The 19,249-nt window shown below is 44.8% G+C and overlaps 1 protein-coding gene across 1 annotated transcript in view; it reads right to left on the minus strand.

The window, feature by feature from the left end:
* Positions 1-19,249, minus strand: part of CTPS2 (CTP synthase 2) — a 459,116-nt gene that overhangs the window by 417,082 nt on the left and 22,785 nt on the right. The window contains exon 5 of the mRNA XM_082245048.1: positions 736-836. Within this exon, the coding sequence (XP_082101174.1) occupies positions 736-836 (101 nt within the window). The remainder of the gene's footprint in view (positions 1-735; positions 837-19,249) is intronic.

Consider the following 19,249-nt stretch of genomic DNA (forward strand, 5'->3'; position numbering starts at 1 on the left):
CACCCCTTCAACCTTGCTGGCAGCACTCATACATCTATTTCCCAAAGAAAATCTCTGGATATGAAGCGGAGAATGTGCGCTCAACTTCTTTGGTCCGCCACGGTGAGGCCTGTTCTGAGTGGGACCTGTCCTGTTAAACCGCTGTATGGTATTGGCCACCGTGCTGCAGTTCAGTCTCAGAGTCTTGCCAATCTTCTTATAGCCTAGGCCATCTTTATGTAAAGCAACAATTCTTTTTTTTTCAGATCCTCAGAGAGTTCTTTGCCATGAGGTGCCATTTTGAACTTCCAGTGACCAGTATGAGAGAGTGAGAGCGATAACACTAAATTTAACACACCTGAGATCTTGTAGCACTAATGAGTCAAATGACACCGGGGAGGGAAAATGGCTAATTGGGCCCAATTTGGACATTTTCACTTAGGGTGTACTCACTTTTGTTGCAAGCAGTTTAGACATTAATGGCTGTGTGTTGAGTTATTTTGAGGGGAAAGCAAATGTACACTGTTATACAAGGTGTACACTCACTACTTTACATTATAGCAAAGTATAATTTCTTCAGTGTTGTCACATGAAAAGATACAATAAAATATTTACAAAAATGTGAGGGGTGTACTCACTTTTGTAAGGTACTGTATGTACTGTAGCTGCCTTATGTGTGTCAGTATGCAAGACTTGGTGAAAAAATTTTGAATAAAAGACACTGGCGGTTTCTAGCTAAAGGTTAACTGCACTTGCCTCAATAACACATATTTGTGGCTCCTGGCGGTCTTTGTCCACAGGGACCTTTGCTTGATTCATCACCCATTCCTGAATGGCATCAGTGACATGTGGGACCACTGCAATAAAGAAAAAAACTTTCATCAGACATGGAGGACTTTATTAAATAGGAATTGAACATATAAGTGGTAACAGATTAGCACAGTTTAGCAGCCTCAGGGCTAGTTTCAGGCACATTTTACCTGTGGCCACCCTGTAACAGTCTATGCTACATAATATCTTACAGCTCTGCACTCTCCTCTTGAGCAGACCAAGCACTTATTTATTTATGACTTACCTCACTGTATCCGCAAGTCTCTGAATTGCTGCACTTAATCCTCTCCCTGCACTGGCGCTGCTCACATATCCCACGGATCACAAAACCAAAGTTATGGCAGCGGGATACTAACTCCTGATTGGATGAAGCAGCATGTAATTACAAGTCAGGTTGTACTGTATTCAAAGGGATATGTGAGTAGCTGTGTTACAGGTAGAAAGTAATGTATAGCTCCCTAATATATCAGAGACTCTGTACTGCCAGCAGTCCCATACATACGCTATATTACCAAAAGTATTGGGACGCCTGCCTTTACACGCACATTGCTTTGTGCACTGGTCCATATCATTTGATAGGAGGGGGGGTTATAGGCTGGGGTTGTTTTTCAGGTGTTGGGCCTGGCCCCTTAGTTCCAGTGAGGGGAGCTCTTAAGGCGTCAGCATACCAAGACGTTTTGGACAATTTCATGCTCCCAACTTTGTGGGAACAGTTTGGGGTTGGCCCCTACTTGTTCCAACATAACTGTGCACCAGTGCACAACGTAAGGTTCATAAAAAAATGGATGAGCGAGTTTGGGGTGGGGGAACCTGACTGGCCTGACCTCAACCCAAAAGAACACCTTTGGGATGAATTAGAGTGCAGAATGCGAGCAATGCCTTCTCGTCCACATCAGTGCCTGACCTCACAAATGCGCTTCTGGAAGAATGGTCAAACATTCCCATAGACACACTCCTAAACCTTGTGGACAGCCTTCCCAGAAGAATTGAAGCTGTTGTAGCGGCAAAGGGAGGGCCAACTAAATAATGAACCCTATGGAACTAAGACTGGGATGCCATTAAAGTTCATGTGCGTGTAAAGGCAGGTGTCCCAATACTTTTGATGATATAGTATAGCTGATACAGTTATTCGATTAGGATTCCACTGCAGGTCCCCTTGAGGTTCATCATCTTTACAGGCAATTTGATCATTCCCATTGGGTAAGAGGCAAATCTCACTGGTGAAGGCTGGCAACTCATCTTGCTTGATTCCTTGATATATTTTAACCTGGCCTAATCTTATTATTATCTGGTAAGAGGCGAGCTTTATTGGTGGAAGTTTTTCTACACAGAGGATACCTATTTAGGATTTCCCATTCACTTTGGCGTTTTTCTTTCCTTCGTTTGGTAAGAGGCGACATCAGCTGATTTAGGATTGCACTTCACCTATATGTATTTGCACATATTTCCACTTATTTCGGGTAAGGGGTACCTATTGGTGTCCCACCTAAGAGGAATTTTTTCTTTTCTTTTTTTTGATTGCTTTGAGTTTTTTACACTGGTGGAGTTTCACACATTTATATCCAGTTTTTATCACTCACATTGGTGTTCAAGTCACTTTACTATTTGTGTTGGGTTTTACGCTATTGCGTTTTTATTTTTTATCCAATTACCCTTGAATCAACGCGAGATTATTGATTCCAGTCTGCTATCAAGGGGACGAGATTCATCTTAGAGAACCTGCCTTTTTATTTACCATTTCTGGTAAGCGTATGTCCATAGGGAGCCTGTCTGAATTCTGTGATCCTCATATATATGGACTTTTATGGACTTTATTTTCCATCATTCAAGTTAGCGCGACTTATTATACAGATAGTATAGCTAGTAAGCCACAGAGGCTGTCTGGGAGCTAGTACTCCACTGGTTCTATTATAGCCCTCCTGATCTTCAGCCAGATCTGACTTTGTACAGCTATTTGTACACATCTCATTTTATTGTAAATGGGTTTTTTTTTTGTTTTTTTTTGCATCATTCTGTATAATATATATCATTCTATAATGATATATTATAGATAATATCATTATCTATAATAATATAATAATATAAAATATTATTAGTATAATAATATCATTCTGTATAATATAACTTCAGAGGGTAATTCAACCAACTGCTGCCCAAATAAACAGAATTCACTCTTCCTGGGAACTGTCCATGAGAGCTTGGCAGCATTTTGAAGTCTTCAAGCACCCACTTAGTCTCTCATAGACTGCACCCAGCTAACAGCTCTTTACTGTGTTTATGTCTATGTAACATTGTTGAAACCTCTTGAAACTGTCACCTCTGGGTTAAAGAGGTTGTAAACCCGTATTTTTATTTATTTTTTCTTTGGCAACCTGTAAGAGAAACACATAATGAGCTCGTATGCATCGCATACTAGCTCACTATGCAATACTTACCTTAGAACGAGCCCCCGCCGTGCAGCCCGCTTACCTGTATGACTGCCGACATGTCCAGTCGCCCGTCTTCCGGGATCGCGGCATCCGGCCATCTGATTGGCCGGAGCCGCGGTGACGTCACTCCCGCGCACACGGCACGGGTCTCTGAAGAAACGGCACCAGCAGCCGTTCCTTCAGAGCGCATGCGCCAGTGACGTCACTGGCTGCATGAAAGGTAAATAGCTCCTAAACGGTAAATGTTTAGGAGATATTTACAGTACCTATAGGTAAGCCTTATCATAGGCTTACCTATAGGTAAAAGTGTCAGGGGAGGGTTTACTTCCTCTTTCCGGAACGTCCTTCAGAAGGAGAGAGATCGCGCTGCCGCGGGCACGCGCAGCGGCGCAATCTCGATGTGCCTGTGTCCCTCGGACACAGAGCAACATCATTCGGCAGGAGGGCCCTGTGATTGGCCCTCCTGATCACATGACGGCTGTGTCCAATCGCAGCCGTCATGTAATGTAAATAGAGCCGTTGTAACAGCTTCGATCTCTTCTCCTCCTGACAGATCCTGTCAGTGAGGAGAAGAGGGATGATCTGTGCTGCAGCGGGGGTGATCAGTGAGTATTTCTAATTACTCACTGATCACAGGGGGGGTCTGTGCTGGTAATCAGAACATTGATTACCAGTGCAGCCCTGGGGGGGGGAGGGGTGCCACTAGAGCCACCAGGGATGCCCACCCATGACCACCAGGGATGCCCACCATGGCCACCAGGGATGGCAAACAGGGCTCAGAGAGCCCCCCAGTGCCCTCCCTATCAGTGCTGCCCACCAATGCCATCTATCAGTGCTGCCCACCAGTGCCGTTATTGCCATCTATCAATGCCACCCACCAGTGTCCATTATTGCCCACCAGTGCTGCCTATCAGTGCCCATCAGTGCCCCCCATCAGTGCCGATCAGTGTCGCCCATCAGTGCCGATCATTGCCGCCCAACAGTGCCACCTATCAGTGCCCATCAGTGCCGCCAATCAGTGCCCATCAGTGCTGCCTATCAGTGCCCATCAGCGCTGCCTATGCTGCATATCAGTGCTATCTATCAGTGCCACATATCAGTGCCGCATATCAGTGCTACCTATCAGTGCCCATCAGTGCCACCCCATCAGTGCCACCCCATCAGTGTCTCCTCATCAGTGCCTGTCAATGCGGCATCATCAGTGCTCATCAGTGCAGGAAAAAACGTATCTATTTACAAAATTTTATAACCTAAACAAAAAAACTTATTTTTTTTTTTCAAACTTTTCAGTCTTTTTTTATTTGTGCACCAAAAAAGAAAAAACCTGACGGTGATCAAATACCACCAAAAGAAAGCTCTATTTGTGGGGAAAAAATTACACAAATTTGGTTTAGGTACAGTGTTGCATGACCGCGCAATTGTCATTCAAATTGCAACAGCGCTAAAAGCTGAAAATTGGTCTGGGAAGGAAGGGGGTTTAAGTGCCCAGTATTGAGGTGGTTAATGCAGGGCTTGACAAATTTGCTTTGAATCTAGGAGCCAGCTAAAAAAGTTAGGAGCCATTTTTTTTTAAGTAACAAATCTTACGGGTCGAGACGTTTTTGCATTTTGGCACATGTTAAAAAAAAACATTTTAGGCCTGAAGATTACATAAAACTCCCAAACATGATATATTTTCTGAAAGCAGACACCCTGGAGAAAAAAATAGTGGTAGTTCCAATTTTTTATGTCACACAATATTACCGCAAAGGTTTAGGAAACACAAAATTTCAGTAAAAAAAAAACCACATTAAAAGTGGAGGGGGATTTTATGGGCTTGGGTTTAACTTTTTACAAAGTAAAAAAAAAATTTAATTTAATAACTTTTTTTTCCATCACCTAGGGGACTGTGTGTCTCCTATGTGATGATTTTTGTTGGTGACAAGTTCTCTTTCACGAGACATCCAGGGTCTAAAAGACCCTGCCTGTATCCCCCCTGTGATCAACTGAATAGAATGCAATGCACATCGCACTGCATTACATTTTTCCCGAGGGATGGCCAGGGAAACAGTCAACGGGGACCTACACCTACAATGAAATTACACTTCTGGGTCAACTAGAAATGGAAGAGAGCAGATATGTGTCCGGTCTCCTCCCTCCCCCGCTCCCTCTACCCATTGGCACTCGCTATGATGGTGCAGGGTCCGCAGATGGGCAAGCAGAGCAGGGGGGCTGCACATGGGGTGTGGGGAGCATTTGAGCCGCAGCTCAGGCGCCAGGTCAAAACTTGCGCCTGGGGTTTGTCGAGCCCTGGGGTAATGTAACTAAAATTCTGTAAAAATGATTACCAGCTAAAGCTCAACTCCAGGCAGATATAAAAGGCACACATTAATGCAGCTGTATAATCAATAAAGATGAATAGTTCACTGTAGACACCACTACTATAGTTTTCTCCACTTGCTTCAGGTCCCATGCTGAGCAGCTGCCTTGCTGAATTCTGATCACAGGAGGTCAGCCACTGGGCACGAGTGCCATTCACAGAATGCTTTGCATTTTCTCAAAGGATGCAAAGCTTTCCCTATTTGGATGAGGTGGAGTGGAAGGGATATTCAATCACAGAATGCATTACATTATTGATAAAATGCAAAGCATTCTCTGAATGGCACAAATGCACAGCAGCTGACTGTGTTCACATTGCAACAGAGCAGTCGCTCAAGACGAGACCCGGAAACCAGCAGAGACCACTGGAATAGTGGTGTCTAATACAGTGATTTCTTGCCTGACCCTACAGGCATGGTATCTGCATAGTTACATTGGTCCAAGCTTCATCTTTACAGATTACAGAGCTGCATTAATGTGTGCCTTTTAAATCCGCTCTATATTTCAGATATCAAATATACATGGTTACATTTCCATAAGCCTGGAATTCTTCTTTAATACATAGTTAAATGCATTTTTTTTTTTTTTGGCAGGGTAAGTACCGTAAATACTCGAGTATAAGCCGACTCGAGTATAAGCCGAGGCCCCTACTTTTACCACAAAAAGATGGGAAAAATCATTGACTCGAGTATAAGCCTAGGGTGAGAATGCAGGGCGGTGGGCATGGTACAGGAGAATGCAGGGTGACTGGCATGGTGCAGGAGAATGCAGGGTACTGGCATGGTACAGGAGAATGCAGGGTACTGGCATGGTACAGGAGAATGCAGGGTACTGGCATGGTGCAGGAGAATGCAGGGTACTGGCATGGTACAGGAGAATGCAGGGTACTGGCATGGTACAGGAGAATGCAGGGTACTGGCATGGTGCAGGAGAATGCAGGGTACTGGCATGGTGCAGGAGAATGCAGGGTACTGGCATGGTACAGGAGAATGCAGGGTACTGGCATGGTACAGGAGAATGCAGGGTACTGGCATGGTACAAGAGAATGCAGGGTACTGGCATGGTACAGGAGAATGCAGGGTACTGGCATGGTACAAGAGGATCCGGGGTTGTGGGCATACTACAGGAGATGCAGTGCTGTGGGCATGGTACAGGTGGACCATGCTCGCAGCACTGCATCCCTTGTAGTGTGCCCGCAGCCCTGCATAATGGCAGGTAGTGAAGCTGTTTCACTTACCTGTTCCAGAGGCGCCTTCATTTTAAAAATGGCGCCGCCCGGCGCCGACACGTCATTGCGCACGCGCCGCCGGTGACATGTATGGCTATTCGGCTATTCCCTGGCCGCTCCGACGTGCTTAAGCTTTAAAAATGGCGCCGCACGTCGGAGCGGCCAGGGACTTTTTTTTTTTTTTTTCCTTGACTCGAGTATAAGCCGAGGGGGACGTTTTCAACACAAAAAAATGTGCTGGAAAACTCGGCTTATACTCGAGTATATACGGTACTTGATTTTGACTTGGTATCAGCCATTTTCTGTCTATTGTACAGGAGAGCTTAGAGAGGGGAAGGGGGAAGAAGCACAAGGAGTCAATCATGAATGCTGCAGTGCAATGAGCAAGTTATTAGAAGAGAGCAGAGTGACAGAAAGATGAGCTCATCAGTCTGCTGCTTCTCCTTTCACTGTCCAGTCACAGTGGGGGTGGAAAAGAGACAGATAAGTGAAACTAAAACAGCAGCAGAAAAAGATCAGTTAATCTTTGTATGTATCTGTTTGGCTGGAGTTCAAATTTAAGTGGTTGTAAACCCTCACATATACCTTGTAAAGATACTAGCCTCACATATACCTAGTAAAGTGACTAGCCTCACATATACCTAGTAAAGTGACTAGCCTCACATATACCTAGTAAAGTGACTAGCCTCACATATACCTATTAAAGTGACTAGCCTCACATATACCTAGTAAAGTGACTAGCCTCACATATACCTAGTAAAGTGACTAGCCTCACATATACCTAGTAAAGATACTAGCCTCACATATACCTAGTAAAGATACTAGCCTCACATATACCTAGCAAACTGACTAGCCTCACATATACCTAGTAAAGTGACTAGCCTCACATATACCTAGTAAAGTGACTAGCCTCACATATACCTAGTAAAGTGACTAGCCTCACATATACCTAGTAAAGTGACTAGCCTCACATATACCTAGTAGAGTGACTAGCCTCACATATACCTAGTAAAGTGACTAGCCTCACATATACCTAGTAGAGTGACTAGCCTCACATATACCTAGTAAAGTGACTAGTCTCACATATACAGTGCATTGCGAAAGTATTCGGCCCCCTTGAACTTTTTGACCTTTTGCCACATTTCAGGCTTCAAACATAAAGATATAAAAGTAATTTTTTGTGAAGAATCAACAACAAGTGGGACACAATCATGAAGTGGAAAGAAATTTATTGGATATTTCAAACTTTTTTAACAAACAAAAAAACTGAAAAATTGGGTGCGCAAAATTATTCAGCCCCCCTTCAGTTAATACTTTCGCCACCTTTTGCTGCGATTACAGCTGTAAGTCGCTTGGGGTAAGTCTCTATCAGTTTTGCACATCGAGAGACTGAAATTTTTGCCCATTCCTCCTTGCAAAACAGCTCGAGCTCAGTGAGGTTGGATGGAGAGCGTTTGTGAACAGCAGTTTTCAGTTCTTTCCACAGATTCTCGATTGGATTCAGGTCTGGACTTTGACTTTGCCATTCTAACACCTGGATATGTTTATTTGTGAACCATTCCATTGTAGATTTTGCTTTATGTTTTGGATCATTGTCTTGTTGGAAGACAAATCTCCGTCCCAGTCTCAGGTCTTTTGCAGACTCCATCAGGTTTTCTTCCAGAATGGTCCTGTATTTGGCTCCATCCATCTTCCCATCAATTTTAACCATCTTCCCTGTCCCTGCTGAAGAAAAGCAGGCCCAAACCATGATGTTGCCACCACCATGTTTGACAGTGGGGATGGTAATGAACTGTGTTGCTTTTACGCCAAACATAACGTTTTGCATTGTTGCCAAAAAGTTTGATTTTGGTTTCATCTGACCAGAGCACCTTCTTCCACATGTTTGGTGAGTCTCCCAGGTGGCTTGTGGCGAACTTTAAACAACACTTTTTATGGATATCTTTAAGAAATGGCTTTCTTCTTGCCACTCTTCCATAAAGGCCAGATTTGTGCAGTATACGACTGATTGTTGTCCTATGGACAGAGTCTCCCACCTCAGCTGTAGATCTCTGCAGTTCATCCAGAGTGATCATAGGCCTCTTGGCTGTATCTCTGATCAGTCTTCTCCTTGTATGACCTGAAAGTTTAGAGGGACAGCCAGGTCTTCGTAGATTTGCAGTGGTCTGATACTCCTTCCATTTCAATATTATCACTTGCTCCTTGGGATTTTTAAAGCTTGGGAAATCTTTTTGTATCCAAATCCGGCTTTAAACTTCTCCACAACAGTATCTCGGACCCGCCTGGTGTGTTCCTTGTTCTTCATGATGCTCTCTGCGCTTTAAACGGACCTCTGAGACTATCACAGTGCAGGTGCATTTATACGGAGACTTGATTACACACAGGTGGATTCTATTTATCATCATTAATCATTTAGGTCAACATTGGATCATTCAGAGATCCTCACTGAACTTCTGGAGAGAGTTTGCTGCACTGAAAGTGAAGGGGCTGAATAATTTTGCACGCCCAATTTTTCAGTTTTTTATTTGTTAACAAAGTTTGAAATATCCAATAAATTTCATTCCACTTCATGATTGTGTCCCACTTGTTGTTGATTCTTCACAAAAAATTACAGTTTTATATCTTTATATTTGAAGCCTAAAATGTGGCAAAAGGTCTAAAAGTTCAAGGGGGCCGAAAACTTTCGCAATGCACTGTACCTAGTAAAGATACTAGCCTCACATATACCTAGTGAAGTAATATACAGTGGATATAAAAAAAAAAGTCTACAAACCCCCTGTTAAAATGTCAGGTTTCTGTGATGTAAAAAAATGAGACAAAGATAAATCATTTCAGAACTTTTTCCTTATGTGATCTATAAACTATACAACTCTGAAATCTGAAAATGTTTAGGGGGGAGAAGTAAAAATAAAAAAAAAATAAAATAATGTGGTTGCATAAGTGTGAACACCCTCTTATAAATTGGGATGTAGCTGTGTTCAGAATTAAAGCCTAACTCCACTTTTGTTGAGAAAACAACACTCCCCTCTGGGTGATCTCTGTACATTGTAAGGATTATACCAAATTTTGTTGCAGATTCCTACCTTTTCTTATTCTGAAGAAATCCCTGTTTGCTCCTCTGTGCTGAGTGGGTCTAATGGGAGTGGTTTCATAATTATCCATCAGCCGAGCAGTTGCAGAGCACTAATGAGGAAAACTGCTGGCTCTGCATCCCTTTAGACGTGTTCCTTTTGGTAGTACCTCACCAGGCACCTGGTTAAGAGTGCTAACCAGAGTGTTCTGGTGGGGGGCCTTCCCCCTGTCAGAACACAATAGAACAGTAGCAGAAATCGCTGTACTAACATCAGATCATACAGTGGCTCCTCCAGGGCTGTAAGTTTTTTTTTTTTTTGTCCAGCCCTGCTGGGTTGAATGAGAAAAAAAACTACTAGTGTGTACGAGGCTTTACTCTGATGGCCAGTGGCAAGAATGCCCCACGTACAGTGGTGGTAAGATTGCCACAGACAGCTAAAAAGATCATTGGTATCATGCAGCTAGCTTTGTCAAGTAGCATTGGCCCTTCAACTAGGCAGGCACCAAAAAATGGGGAGCCAATCAGCCACAGCTGAAGGAACCTCTACCAACCTCTGGAGGAACCCTAGAGTTCCACAGAACCATGGTTGAGAATGGTTGGTCAATATATACAGCTAGTAGCAAATACTATTTGTATGGAACAAGCAGAATTTAACACAGTGTTTAAAGGATTAATCCAGTCAAAACCACTAAACCTGCTCTGTGCCACATTCTAAACCTAATCTATCTAACCCTGTGAAGCAAAAATCATTGTCCTTACCTTTTCTGCACCCGAACCGGTCCGGTCTCCAGCGATGGAAGCTGTGTGCAGGAGAGGACCGACAACAGCTGTGAAATAAATAGGAAGTGACTTCACCCAAACACTTACTATGGGGCTTCCATTGTCGAGTGCATCTCCTGCACCCACCTCCATGCTGCAGGTGCCTCTGACAACTCAGCCTAGGACCGGACCAGATCGGGTGCAGAATAGGGAGGTACAGCAAATTTTTGCTTTACAGGGTTAGAATGTGGCACAGAGCAGGTTTAGCATTAGTTAGGTTTTACCTGGACTTATCCTTTAAAAAAAGACTAGCCATAGTTTCCAATATGATATACAATAACTTAAAAGGGTCACTGAAGAAAAAAAAAAAGAGTTTTAAGCAGTCAACTGCATGAACTGATATGAACTGAAAACAAACATTTACATTGCTAGGCTAGAGATCCTGTAGGAACAGATAAGAGCATAGAGCTAGCTATTACCATAGTCAAACTAAATCCGGGAGAGACACACCTTACTTCAGTGAACTGTTTTTCATTTAAAAAAAACAACACCTGAAAATGAAACTATAAACTAAGTCAAATAAATTAAAAAACAAAAAGTTAACACATTACTAAGAAATAAATGTATTAATCTAAAAAAAATCTTAAAAAAAAAAAAAAAACATGTTTAGATATTTTAGCTTTGAAAGGAGACCTTATGACCCTGCAAGCTAAGGACATGTAAAGAAGGAAACAAGCATGCAGTGTTATAGAATGTAAGAATGTAATAGAAGACATCTGTGTATGTGAAATATATAAAAGCCACAATGCTTAAAGATGAAGTTTAGCTATGGCATTTTTACCACTTGGACTAATGTAACTACCTACGGTATCCCCATGATAACTACCTATGAGATCCCAGTGATAACTACCAATGGGAACCCCGTGGCAGCTGGAAATCACTGTAGTAAGCACTTCTACTCCAATTATCTACACTTTCTTCCAGGACCCGTGCTGAGCAGCTGCCCTGCTGCATTGGGAACACAGGAGGTCTCACGCTCAGTACAGGTGCCATTCTCAGTGAATGCAAAAGCATTTTCTGATTGGATGAGGAGAGGCAAGGAGCTAATGTCACAATCTTCACCTGAACCAATCAAAGAACACTTTGCATTAATTGAAAAAACTGGATTTTTGTAAGAACTTACCGTAAAATCCTTTTCTCTGAAGACAGAGCTCCTTATTTTCATGACTCATAGGGTTATGCTCCTCCTTCTAGGAATAGGCACTAGGCAGGAAAAAAAACGTAACCACGCCTATGGGTGCTTTCCCTGCAGGTATAACCCCTCAGACTCTGTTATCATCAAAAAGTTTAGTTGCAAGCAGTGTTTAGAAGACAAAATACCCCATACCTCAGAAGTAGAGCGGTGGCTGCTCTGTCTGCCGATGAACTTCAGAGAAAAGGATTTTATAGTAAGTTCCTACAAAAATCCAGTTTTTTCTATCATTCATTGACAGACGCAGCTCCTTATTTTCATGACTCATAGGGATGTCCCAAAGCAGTATAATCATGAGGGATGGGAAACAACGCAGAAACAAAATGTAAGTCCCCAATGGTTAAACTTAGCCAACCAGGTAACATGGAGCTCAACCAGGAACAACTGGAGCTCATCCGGAAAAAATTGAACCCTCAAAGAGAAACTAAACAGAGTTCTCTTTTAAACTGCAGCCTGCGGCCAAAAGAAGCATCCGCGGAAGCCAACACATCTACATTTTGTGAACATATGCACAGACGACCAAGTTGCCGCTTTTCTAACTTGTAGCATCGACGTCTGATGGCAAAATGCCCAAGGAGGCACTCAGCGCTCTCGTAGAATGAGCCTTCAATGGGAAAGGAGGAACCTGACCCCTCTGTGAATAGGCCTGTGCCATCGTCTGCCTAATCCATCTGGAAATGGTTGCAGCAGACGCAGCCAATCCCTTACGAGGTCCATCAGTAAGGACAAAAAGAGTGTCTGATTTTCTAAAGGACTCAGTGGTCTCTAAATAAACCCTGATCGCCCGAACCACATCCAAAAAATGCAAGGCATACTCTGTAGAATGCTGAGGTTTAGGGCAAAGTGAAGGCAACACAATGTCTTCATTCAGATGAAAATCACAGACCACCTTAGGAAGGAACAACTAACTAGGTCGAAGTACCACCTTATCCCTGTGTACCACCAGATAAGGTGAGCGGTAATACAACGCCGCCAATTTAGATACCTTGTGGGCAGAAGGGATCGCCACTAAGAAGGCAACCTTCTGAGACAAAGAAAGCAGCGAAATCTCCTGAATGTTTTCAAAAGGAGGCTTTTGAAGAAAAGATAACACCAGACTTAGATCCCACGAAGGTAACAGGGATCGCCTCGGAGGAGCCATATGGCGCACTCCCTGGATAAAATTCCAGATTAGGATATGCGTGGCTAACGGGCGTTAAAAATGTATAGCCAAAGCTGAAACTTGGCCTTTGAAAGTACCCAAAGCCAACTGCTGTTCAACCCCTTTCTGCAAAAAGGCCAAAACCCTAGCGATCGTAAACGAGCAATAGTGCACCTTCAGCGATTCACACCATGAAATGTAGGATTTCCACGTACGATGGTAGATCTTCTTGGAAGTTGACTTCCTAGCTTTCAAGAGTGTAGGAATCACAGAGTCAGAAAGACCCCTATCTCTCAACACCTGACTTTCAACAGCCATGCCATTAAAGCCAGCGACTGTAAAGAAGGATGGAAGATCGGACCTTGAGACAGCAGATCTTCCCTGAGACAAAGTCTCCAAGGGAATCGGCGACCAGCCTTATCAGGTCTGCATACCAAGACCAGCGAGGCGAGTCTGGAGCCACCAGAATGACCAGAATGTTTTCCACCTCTATCCTGCACAGAATCCTCGGCAGGCGTTTCAATGGGGGAAATACATAAATCAGCTGATACCGAACCCAAGGAGCCACCAGTGTGTCTGTGGTGTCGGCAAGAGGATCTTGAGACCTGGCTATGAATCCCTGCACCTTCTTGTTGAGGCTAAAGGCAAACAGATCGATCTCAGGAGTCCCCCACCGAACACACAGGAGGCAGAACACCTCCGGGTGTAGGGACCACTCCCCTTGATCCAAAACCTGACGACTCAGGTAATCCGCCTGCCAGTTTTCCACACCTGGAATGTGTACAGCAGAGAGGGCTGGAAGAAAGCTTTCCACCCAGGCCAGAATTTTGGCCACCTCCTTGGCCGCCAAGAAACTCTTGGTGCCCTCCTGGCGATTGATGTAAGCCACAGCCGTGGCGTTGTCTGATTGAATCTGAACCGCACAACCTTGCAGACGAGTCATCCAAGACAAAGCTTTATCGCTCTGAGCTCCAATACATTTATCGGAAGTTTTGACTCTATCATCCAAGTACCCTGGGCACAGAGCTTCCCCAGCACCCCGCCCCAGCCCGACAGGGTGGCGTTCATAGTTACCACCATCCAAAAAAACGGAAGGAAGGACATGTCCTGGCAGAGTGCTGGAGACTGAATCCACCACAGGAGAGCAGATTTTGTGTTGTGGCTCAACTGAATCACAGAATCCAAGGACTTTGGATCCTTGTTCCATTTTACAAGAAACTCCCTTTGCAAAGGCCTTGTATGGAACTGAGGAAACGGAACTGCCTCGAAGGTCGATACCATCAGACCCAAGGCTCGTAGAGAGGACAGATTGTAGTCCAATAACAACTGAATCACCCCCTGCAACTTTTGCAGCTTGTCCGGGGGAAGAAAAACCCTCGCCAAGGCTGAATCTAGAGCCAAGCCCAGATAATCCAGTCTCAGAACCGGAATCAGCGCGGATTTGTTGAAATTGATGTTCCAACTGAACTCCTGCAGAGTTCTGACCTTGATCGTCAGATCCCCCAACAAGGCTGAATGAGAGTCTGCTCTCAACAGGAGATCGTCCAGGTACACCAGTACTGCAATCCCCCGCTGGCGCAGCAGTCCTAATAACGGTGCTAGTAGCTTGGTAAACTCTCTGGCAGCGGAGGCGAGACCAAAGGGTAACGCCATAAATTCATAATGCTCCCCTGCTACCGCAAAGTAAAGAAACTGCTGGTTTCCTGAATAGATAGGGATGTGTAGATATACATCCTTGATATCTATGGAGGCTAAGAAATCTTCTGATGCAGAGACACTACTACCGTGTGGATGGACTCCATCTGAAACCTCTGTACCCGCATAAAGCGTTTAAAAGGCCTTGAGATCAAGGATGGGACGCACCTTGCCTTCTTTTCTGGGCACAGTGAATAGGCTTGAATAAAACCCCTGAAAACGTTCCTGAGTGGGAACTGGCACAATCACTCCTTTGTGACAGCAAGTAGTGTACCGCCACTCGCAAGTCCCTTAACCGGACTGGGGATAATTGAAGTTTTGGACGGGAAGAACCTGTCTGACGGACGAGACCGGAATTTGATCTTGTATCCTAATCCCATTTGTCCTGAATCAAGGAGGTCCAGGGTTCCTGAAAGAATCGAAGACGCACCCCCCCCCCCCACCTCAGACTCGGGTGAGGGCACTCCTTCATGCAGCCGAGGACTTGTCTGCAGGTCCAGATTGGCCGGACTTAGATTTTCCCGACCATGGCTTTTTGGAACCCCCAGAAGACCTAAACGGTTTACCTTTTTCTTGCGACCCGGAGGCACAAAAAAGACATTTGTGAGCAGTAAAGGAAGGCCCCCCGCCTAGTACACGGCGCCTTGCCCTTAGAGGATTGGGGCAGATTAGTGCTCTTACCCCCCCGTGATACCTTTGATCAACTCGTCCAGGGAGGATCCAGCTAACCTCTCCCCTGTAAAAGGAAGATCAGTCAAGGCCTTCTTAGAAGCCTGGTCAGCCGACCAGCATTTTAGCCATACCATGCACCTAATAGCAATCCCCACTGCTGACGTCCTGGCCACCAACAAAGCTGAGTCCAGGGACGTATCAAACATGAACACCAGAGCTTTGGTCAACTGTTCTATTAGTTCCATTATCACAGGGGGAAGCCGGGCCGTTTCCAAGTTACTTTTCAGTAACTTCACCCATTCAGTAGCAGTCTGCGCTACTAAAACACTCACAAAGGTTGCCTTTAACATGTGACCTGCTATCACTTTCTGTGGTGCAGTCCACCTATTGGACACCGCCTCCGCAAAAGGAAAACAGTGTGCAAAACGCTTAGGCACCACCAACATATGCTTAATGCGTCGCCATTGTTCATCCACAATAGTATGAAACGATTCTGGACAAGGGAATACCTTGCCCGATTTACGGGATTAGCGGGAGCCAAAAGACACCTGCATATATGACGCTGTAGGTTCCCACGCAGCGCTGATGAGGGCAGGTCATCTTCACCGTCAGAATGTGAAGACACAGACCCCTCAAGGTGGTCTGCGTCCACGGTGACCATATCTGTCTCAGAATCTGAAGACCCCGCCGATGGAGGTGAGGGCAGAGGGAGTTGGCAGCTGGCAGCAATAGAAATGACAAAATCCACTTTTGACATCAGGCAAATTATTGCAATAAAACTGCAATTTCTAGCTTTAACTGTGAACCAGGGGGTCCCGCAGTCACTTCCAGGGGGTCTGCAGATGAAGTTTTATACTGAAACTCCATTGCTCAAATAAAAAAAAAAAATTTTGTGTAATGTCCCTTTAACCACTTCTGGATCGGAAGGATTTGCCCCCTTAATGACCAGGCCATATTTTGCGATTCGGCACTACGTTATTTTAACAGACAATTGCGCAGTCGTGCGACGCTGTACCTAAATAAAATTGATGTCCTTTTTTTCCTACAAATAGAGCTTTCTTTTAGTGGTATTTGATCACCTGTGCGATTTTTATTTTTTTTGCTATTAACAAAAAAAGAGCGACAATTCTGAAAAAAAAAAAAAAAAAACAATATTTTTCACATTCTGCTATATAAGGCTCCTTTCACACGGCCGCTCCGTGTGTCCGCAAATCATCCAATCCGTTTGCGGATGATTTGCGGACATAATGTAAGTGAATGGCACTGCGGGTGTCAGCGGAATACCACCCGCTGACACCCGATTTTCCTCCATTCAGTTCTGTTCCGTTTTTACAAATGGAACAGAACCCATTTTTTCTTCCGTGTAAAACACGGAAAGGAAGGAAAATCGGATGTCAGCGGTGTCATCCGCTGACATCCGCAGTGCCATATACTTACATTATGTCCGCATATCATCCGCAAACGGATGGGATGATATGCGGGCACACGGAGCGGATGACAGAAATGTCATCCGCTCCGTGGTAAAAAAAAAAAAAAAGTCCCGCAGCGGACCTTTCACACGGAGCGGCCGTGTGAAAGGAGCCTTACAGAAATCAAAATGTTTTAACATTTTAGACCAATTTGTTTTCTGCTACATATTTTTGGTAAAAAAATAATTGCAATAAGCGTACTTTGATTGGTTTGCGCAAAAGTTATCGCGTCTACTAACTACAGGAAAGATTTATGTAATTTTTATTTTTTTTTATTAGTAATGGCGGTGATCTGCGGTTGTTTGCGGGACTGCGACATTGCAGCGGACATATCAGGACACCTAACTGACTTTTTTTTTTTTTTTTTTACACTTTTGGTGGGACCAGTGACATTACTACAGTAATCAGTGCTAAAAATATGCACTGTTACTGTAATAATGACACTGGCAGGGAAGGGGTTATCAAGGGGTTAAATGTGTACCTAGGGGCGTGTTTCTAACTGTGGGGGGGCGTGGCTTTTGAAATGATCATAGAGACCTGTAATCCTATATAGAAGGATCACAGGATCTCTGTATTCATTCCAGGGAGAAGAACGGTCAGCTATGTTTACAACAGCTGACCGTTCTTCTCTCTCAACGGGGAACGATTGCATGTGGCAGGCGGCAATCGGAGCCGGGGTGGGAGCGCGCCGGGGGGCACTCGCCCCCTAGCTGCCTGCAGGCGACCGACGTATACCTACGGCGGTTTGCGCAGGAGCGGCTGCCTGCCGCAGTATAACTGCAGCGGGCGGGCGTAAAGTGGTTAAGACTGCGAAAAACACGGTCCCACCGCTATTATTGCGGATTCACAATCCCTGATTATGTAATAATAGCAGAGCAGAAGAGGAAAAAACCCACAGGAAAACCCAGAAACATTACCAGACCACATAGAAGCATCCAGCCTGATCAGTGGAAAAACGAAAACAAACACTGTCTGCACAGGAAGAGGAAGAAGTTCTGCCTCTATCATTACAAGCCATGCCGCATGCCTGTCCATCCCACGGACCTCAAGAAAATAGCCGCTCATACATTTTCAATGAGGAAGTAAAGAAAAAAGGCTGCCCATGCAAACTAATGGCAACACAGAGATCATGAAAAACAGCAAAATGGCGGCCCCCACGGCACACCATGCGTTCTCCAGGACCCCCCAAATGGGTTCCAGAAAAATAGGCATCTAAAGGTCCCTAGCAAGGGACCCACCCAAGGCAATATACCCCCCTCAAATAAGCGCCATAACAGCCGCATTATTACCACCCCCCACCTGCTAGGGGTAGAGGAATGCTAAGGGGTACACCAGATTAGTCCTCTGGAGTACCAGGGAACCGAGGGAGCCCCTAAGGCCTGACCATTCCAGGGAGGGGCCCACATCCGCCCCGCGACCACCAAGAGTGTTTAGAGAGACAATTTTACTCACCATACCACAGTACCAGGTGGGCGCCACTCTGAAACAGATCACCTCCCACCCGGGATGGGGGTGCGGTCAGCCAAGGGGAAGCTGCGTTCCAGGTCGATGCGTCCCAGAGAGACTGTCCACTCGCAAGCTAGTCCCCATCCATCGGGGCACTGTAGTTCTGGACTATAACCTGCTCACGCTCGCTGACCAGGCTTGGAGACCTAAAGGATCTAGATTATCCAGTGCGAAACTGCAGCGGGTTGTTGCTTGTAGTTCCTTTGGATCTTGGTCCTCAGGAACTAACTAGAAAAAAATAAAAAAATCACAAACTTTCCCTGTTACAGCTAAGACAGAAGTCCCAGCAGGGAGCTAGGTCCTATTCCTAACGCTAGGCAGAACAAACTGTTTGATGATAGCAGAGTCTGAGGGGTTATGCCTGCAGGGACAGCCCCCATAGGCATGGTTAATTTGTTTTCGTGCATAGTGCCTATTCCTGAAAGGAGGAACATAACCCTATGAGTCAAGAAGATAAGGAGCTGCGTCTGTCAATGAACGATAGAGAAAATGCAAAGTATTCTCTTAATGGTACCCATAGCGAAAGCGTGACCTCCTCTGTTAAATAGGCAACAGGGCAGCCACTCAACACGGGACCCGGAATCTAGCTGCAGTCACAGGAGTAGTGGTTCCCACTACAGTGATTTCCAGAGTCCATGGGGATCCCACAGGTATGACACATTTATATTTACATTGGTACAAGTTGGACAGCTGTAACTACTGTATGTAAAAATTATCACACCTGAGCTTCAGCTTGAGTTCACTTAGCTTTAGCAATCCTTTTTTTGCTATATTAAACATTATTTACAGCAAAGACAGCTAAAAAAGCAATGGTCCCATGACACAAAACAATTATCATTACTGCTACAGGGAGTAAC

This window comes from Pelophylax lessonae (assembly GCF_965119305.1).
Source record: "Pelophylax lessonae genome assembly, chromosome: 2".
NCBI classification, from domain to species: domain Eukaryota; kingdom Metazoa; phylum Chordata; class Amphibia; order Anura; family Ranidae; genus Pelophylax; species Pelophylax lessonae.